At 31.5% G+C, this 7,260-nt stretch overlaps 1 protein-coding gene across 1 annotated transcript; it reads right to left on the bottom strand.

Moving 5' to 3' along the window:
• Positions 1–964: 964 nt before the first annotated feature.
• LOC110686250 (trans-resveratrol di-O-methyltransferase-like) lies at positions 965–5,636 on the bottom strand. The gene is made up of 2 exons (XM_021862871.1): positions 4,617–5,636; positions 965–1,476 (listed from the first exon to the last, which is right to left on the bottom strand). Exons 1-2 carry the CDS (start codon positions 5,406–5,408, stop codon positions 1,237–1,239), a joined length of 1,032 nt encoding a protein of 343 aa, XP_021718563.1. The 5' UTR covers positions 5,409–5,636; the 3' UTR covers positions 965–1,236.
• Between the last annotated feature and the right edge of the window lie 1,624 nt (positions 5,637–7,260).

The raw sequence follows: 7,260 nt of genomic DNA, 5'->3' as shown, positions 1-7,260 counted from the left end.
GGTTACTAGGTCGATTAGGGGTTACTTGGGGTTACTAGGTTAGGGGTTACTAGGTCGGTCAGGGGTTACTAAGGGATACTAAGTCAGTCAGGGGTTACTTGGTCAGGGGTTACTTTGTCTGGGGGGTTAATAGAGAGGTCACTTAAGTAGGGTTACTTGAGGGGTTACTGATATTTTTACTTATATAAAAATTTATAAAAAGAAGATAGTTTCAATAAAAATATATAGAATGTAATCGTAAAACATAAAATATAAAATATACGAGTAATATTTTAAGTTGCTTGATTTGGCATAAAATAAGAAATAGATTGGATAAAATTATATTCTATATTTAAATATAGTTTTAAATTAATACTCCGTAATAAAGAGTGAATAACTGTGCATTGCACGGGATTTAACCTAATACTAATAATAAAAAAAAGGACATTTTGTGAGAAACTACCTTTTAAAGCGATTTTTTTGCGAGAAACTACCTTATAAAAAAAATGTTGTAAAAAACTACCTTATAAAAGCTAAATGTTGTAAGATACTACCCTTGGTCGGAAAGTGAGAGTTGAATAAATTTTTCCGGCATTGACCAAGTCATGTGCCGGTCACATGACATTTAATTCATCTTGGGTATTATATGGATAGGCTCGGGGAAAAAATGGGGAAAGATGAAGTAAATGTCACGTGACCGGTACATGACTAGGTCAACGGCAGAAAATTAAGTCAACTCTCACTTTCCGACCAAGGGTAGTATCTTACAACATTTAGCTTTTATAAGGTAGTTTCTCGCAAAAAAAAAAAAAATGTTTTAAAAGGTAATTTTCACAAAATGTCCTAAAAAAAAAATATTTTATTGGATTAAATGCTTTGATTGATTAAATACATAACACTATAAATGCTCAAATGCTTGTAATGATTTAATCACACTCAAATCCTTACATAAAAATTGGAATTATGACATACACGCTCTAAAAGATTTTTTTTTTTTTTTTTTTTTTTTTTTTTTTTGGAAAAAGGATACATAATAGATTAAGAATACAAACCTATACTTGAAATTCTAAAATAAAAGGATCTTGTATCGTATCATATCATCCCATCATGATGTACATGCGGTCGAAATGACAATACGATACATATGTCTTTCTCTTGAGTCAGTACTAGACGGAGTTATCAACTTATAAAGGATAAAGCACAATGACAGACCTCAAACCTAGTATAGGAAGGATCTTGTAATCACCAAAACCAGCTTTAACAAACAGTACGTTTTTTACATTCTTCTTCAGTTCTTTCTTTTCCTTCTCCAAAGAGTGACATCATCTCAATGTCAAATAAAACTTGGGCATTTGAATGCTTTGAATTCTTAATTTGGGGCTCCACCACAATATCAATGATAATCACCTTCCCTCCTTGACTTTTGCTGGGAATTGCCTCTTTGCATTGTTTTAGTATTTTAATGCATTCATTGTCGCTCCAATCATGTAAAATCCACTGCATATAGTCATAAAATACAAACATTAGGCTCACGTTATTCATGCTATTGAGGATTTTTTTTATATACTACTACCGACAATAGTTAGCGGATATGATACAATCTACAAATGGCAAGGGGATGTGGTTTCTTAGGTTACACATACTAAAATTATAAAATTTTTAATTCTCCCTTCATTTCAAAATATAAAGTATGTTTCTCAATTTGCACGAGAATTAAATAAAGTCAATGAACGTGTAATATTGTACTCCTTCATTGCTCCTATTTTAATTTTTATATAATAAAACTTTAAGAAACTTGGACCAAAAATTCTAAGTATTACATCCGTTTCATAGTAATAAAATAGTTTATATTTATATTAAAATATTGTTAGATTTGTTTAAATGTATATTTAGTTTTATAATTCGTAGTACCATTTTTTTTTTTCATTAAGATACAATGCGTCTTGAATGTGGTTGGCCAAAATATGTGACAGCTTGTAAAAGAACAAAATAACCTCTATAAAACTAACTAAATAATTCTTGTAATACTGATCAAGCAGCCCTACACTTACTAAGTAACTCTTATAACATAAATTAAGCAAAACAAATAATTTTTTTTTTTGATGTTAGGAATGATACACATTATGGTGCCGGTTTCTGTTTCACAAGTGGAGACAAAATTAAAATGCATTTAATACGTGCATTTTGTAATATTATATTTTTTGAAAGTAAAAAAAAAATATATAATATTACAAAATGCATTAATATTATAATATTACAAAAAGTATAATAATAATACTACATTGTAATATTATATGTAATGTATTTAAATTAATTAATAGATATTAAATAATAAAATAAAATGTACAATAAAATTCTTAGACTATAATTCTAAATGTTTAGTGAATGGTTTCAAGACAGAAGGAAATTAACTATCTTTTACTATAGTTATATTATTACTTTGTATTACTTTTTTTTTATTGACACGTATTCCTTTTTAGTAAGTTTAATTTTTAGTTGACACATTTCCTTTTTTGAGTATGTTTAAGTTTTAGTTGACACACTTACTTTGTCATTCTCTCTCTTTTCTCTCCATAAAATGCACATGTGTCTAAATCAAACATGCCAACTAAATAGAAATAAAAAAAAAGTATATAGTAATTTTCCTAAACTTCATTCCCTTGTATATCCAATTCCTACCTTTCATCGCCCTATTAAATTTATAGAATCATTAGAAAAAATAAAAATGACGAGTCATGTATTACATGCCACTAAAGAATAAGTGCCACATAAGATTATGACAAATTTTTAGCCAATTGTGACCTTTACTATCATCCAATAAAATATATCTAAATCAAGTTCTTTTTAGGAAAGGAATACAAAATAAAATAATTTTAAACAAATCCTGATGAATAAAATTTAACCTTAAAGTAATTTATTTGGGAAATTTTGAATTTTAACACCACAAAAAAACTCAAAAATAATTTTTTATTTTTTAAACAAAAAAAATTATTTTAACACCACAAAAAATTTAGAAAATAGGATATTACCACCACCTATCAGTTTTCGTCCAAATATCCTGTAAGTGTGGTCCATTATGCCACGTGTTGTCATATTATTAATTTTAAAAAACAAAACAAAAACCCTAAAACTAAATCAGCCACCCACTCTGCCACTGCTGACAGCTCGCGTCGTCGCCGCCCTATCCCAACCTAACACCCTCGTTCCCGAACCCAGCCACCGGAATCTCCACCCTTTTCCTAAAATCGATAACCTACCCCAATGGCCACAAAAAAACATGTGGTCGTTTTTCAAACCACAGAAACGACCACCATAAACGACAGCTAAGTGTCAAAAACGACCGGTTTAGGGCCTAAGTGGTTGATTTCGACCATAAACCAGTCGTTTTCGACCCTTACAAGCCTAATTGGTGGTCGTTTTTGGGTGGTCTTAATAACGGCCGCCCGTTTTAAGCGGCCATTAGGGACATTTAGTCAGTTTTGGGGATGGGGAGGGGGAGGGGGAGGGAAAGGGGCTGAAGTTTACGGTTACTAGGGCTAGGAACGAAGGGTATCGGGTGGAGCATTCATTTGTCGGCGCTGCCCAACCAACAGTGGGGATGGGTTGGCTGGATTAGTTTAGGGTTTTGGTTTTTGTTTATATTTCTTTTATTATTTTTGTCCAATAATATGTTGACACGTATGTATTGTAGACCCCAATAACGGATTCCATTCATGAATTTTTTAAGTGGTGGTATAAGCCAATTTTTTTTTTAAAAATTTTGTATTCTTAAAGTAAAAGAGGTTTTTTATTTTTTTTTATTTTTTTTTTTTTTTTTTTGTGTATTGTTAAAAATCAAATTTATTTGGAGAATAAGAAAAAAAAATATATATACAACCTCCAATTTATTTTAGTTGTAACTTTGTAGTATTATTTGAGAGATATGAAATATATTATAAAGTTGCAACTCAAAAATATCGGAGGTAGTAATTGAGATTTTAACATGACTATGCACAAAATAAAAACACTACTTTTATTATATATTATGTGAATATTTGAGTATATTTTATTATTTGTGAGATATAAAAAAAAATTAAAAATTGTACATAATATGTACGGACGTATTTTATATTGATTAGAAGCATGCATGGCATTTTAGGAAAGTTAAAATGAAATTCAGACAATACATGTATTTTAATTTGTAAGACAAAGAGAGTATAAAAGCATATTTTTCAGCGGAAAGGTACACTAAAAATACAATACGAAGTATGTCATATTAAAATGAACAACAAAAAGCTATAAGGACCTGCTCTTTATGTCTTATTTTTGCTGAAATTTAATTTTTTTTATTTAAAAGTTAAATTATTTTTATTAATTAAAATTTATTTTTACTAATCCTTTTATATTTGTTTTTTAAAATAATTGATTTTTTTTAACTGATCAAAGTTAGTTTATTGAACTGTGATTATTTTATTGTGTTGAAATTAATTTTTTTTTCTTAAATATAACTCATTTTTCGAAGTGAAGAAAACTTGATCTTAGTGTATCCATTGTATACGTGGTAGTGATCGCATATCGTTACGTTGTTTTAGTCCATACAAAAATAAAAGCTAGATGTAAAAGAAAAAAATAAATAAATAAAAATAATAGCACCTCACCTTAAGCAAGACAGCATCAGCAAGAGGGACCTTCATAAACATATTACCAGCAACGTAAATCACGTTGCCATTATTATCATTCCCTTGTAAACCGTCAACCACATGTGGCAACTCAAGTACAGTACATACCATCGATGGATAGGCTTCGGATATGGCCTTAGCAGTCGTCCCATTGCCGCCGCCAACGTCGACCAACGTATCCACTCCGTCAAGTAATCCCATGAATTGTTTATTTGTCACCAATAGGCTTGTAACTAATCGAGAATCGCTTTCCATAGCACTGTTAAAATACTCGCTCAACAACGGTTCATGGCGAGCATGCTCCCAAAACTTCCTTCCGTGAGCTATTTGGTAGGGAGATTCATACTCAACCTCACTTTGAAACCAATTGCTTAGATGAGAAGATTGTTCCGTTAGAAAAGAAAGCGTTGTAAGAGAAAATGGAGCTTGCGAAAGAGGGTGATCTTTCAATAGAAGTTGGGAGCTCAATGTAAGAGCAAATCCTTCTTCGCCGTTGAGTAAGGTTTTTATTGAGAAGAATTTGGAAGATACAAGAAGGCGCATTAAGCGCGAAAGAGAGGTAATTTTGTTCGGGAGGATAGGAAGTGAGTTGGCTAGCTCTTTAAGAGTCATTGGTTTGCCATGTTTATGAATGGTGTCTGGAATGCGTAGTTCAATTGCACATTTTAAGGCCATGGATTTGAGAAAGTAGAAAACATGACTCCATATATGAGCTTGTGCTTCTAGTAAATGCTCTTTTGTTTCTTCTTTGGCGTAGACGGGTGAATCCATTTGTTTTGATGTTTTTTCTAGAATGATTGATGGTATGTTGGTACTTGGTAGTGTAGCTCTAACAACTTTATAATGGTCGTCTAGGTATACTCCCTCTATTTATTTTTATTACTTTTTTTTACAGTCATGGTTAAATCACTTTTATGGGCATGTGGTTTGAATTCATATATATGCAATTAGCAATAATCACATATTCTAAAATTATTGTTTAACTACCTGATATGTTCAATTTATATAGTATTTTACCCCCGTCCCTTAGTCATAATTAGTAGTGTTTTTGGCTCTTTAGAGCCACTTTTATTACTAATTGGTGTTTTCGTAGATTTGGTTGACTTTTGCAGGGATTTGCACTTTAGGAGCATTTTCCCAAGATATTATGGAGCAACTACGAGCATTGGAGAAGCACGACTAGTTTTTATAGCTCAGGGCCGGTTAGAGCCATCGAACCAGTTATTAAGGGCTCGGTATATGTGATACCGGGGCATTTGGACCGAGTATTCAAGACCCGAAGAGGAAATCCAGATTGGCCAGAAGAATTGGAGCCCAATCAAAATCCAAATAGTGGCCAAAGAGTGCTGCCCGGCCAGGCACGAGATTAGTGTCTGAGGGAAAAAGGCGCGCCCGATCAGGCGCGGGTTATTATTAGGGGTTAATTATAGACGTTTATGTTTGTTTTAATTTAGGATTCTTACTTAGTATAAATACTTTTCCGTAAAACGAGTTTAGGATCTTCTTTTACTCTTTCTTAATTCTTTCTTGGATTTTCTCTCTCTACTTAGCTTTTAGATTAGTTTCTCGCTCATATACTTTGTTCTTAACTCTATTCTTAATTCCAGATTTCTTTGGTAACGATTTTTCTTCTCTTAATCTTAGTTATTTATTTTATTCCTTTGATCATGTCTTGTTTTATTGCTTTGATTAATTTAGTTTAATTATGTGTGAGTAGTTCTATTTTTAGGGTTTGTGGGGATCCATAAATAATATGAAGGGGTAATTTATTGTTGTTAATTGTCAATGCTAGATTATTTTCCTATTGATTGATTTAATGCTCTGTGACTAGATTTGCGTAGATCTTTTATGCATGAGTTTGACAATATTGATTCGAGATTCGACAGATGAGAATTAATGTTTAGGTCTAGTTTCAATAGGCAGGTTAATTTATAAATGGTTTAGTCGAGATTCGAGAGATGAGATTTAATACCGGTAAATTAATTGTGTGATTGTAATACGTAGCGAAAGCCCTTTATGATCTGATTAATGTATGCATTGATGATTGATTATTATGTTTTACCCCGGAATATTATTTATTGGTGAACCTACAAGAAAATAACCTTTTCGCAGCGATTATTTTAACCTTTAGTACCGATTGTAATTGCAACAAAAAGCTTTCCCAACGAATGGTCATTCGATACAATATCCCCCGTTGCCTTAGCCTTTAGTAGTGGTTTTCAATATCACTAGGGTTGGCCTCAATAATCGATACGAAAAACTACATCCAACCGTGGTGATTATTGTAGCGATTACAATCTCTATAAATGTTTAACTCATTTTCTTAAAAAAAAAAAAAACATGCATATGATCTTTACAAGATTCGAACATGCAACCTCAAACTCTTATATTAAATGTTTCACCAATAAGCTATGACACATTTTATGTATTCTTTGTCAAACAATATTTATATATCTAGTGTTGAAAAGGCTTTTCGTATCGATTTTTAGGATTTAGTGGCGATTGTAACTGATACAATTTCTCAAAATTATATAAATGTGTAAAAATAGTGTGGATATGTATTATTATGTTTTCCGTATCGATTTTATATGGGAAAACCATGGCGATTGTAATATGATACCAC

This window comes from Chenopodium quinoa, unplaced genomic scaffold (genome assembly GCF_001683475.1).
Source record: "Chenopodium quinoa cultivar QQ74 unplaced genomic scaffold, ASM168347v1, whole genome shotgun sequence".
NCBI classification, from domain to species: Eukaryota; Viridiplantae; Streptophyta; class Magnoliopsida; order Caryophyllales; family Amaranthaceae; genus Chenopodium; species Chenopodium quinoa.
This window is presented reverse-complemented; position numbering and strand designations above follow the sequence as displayed.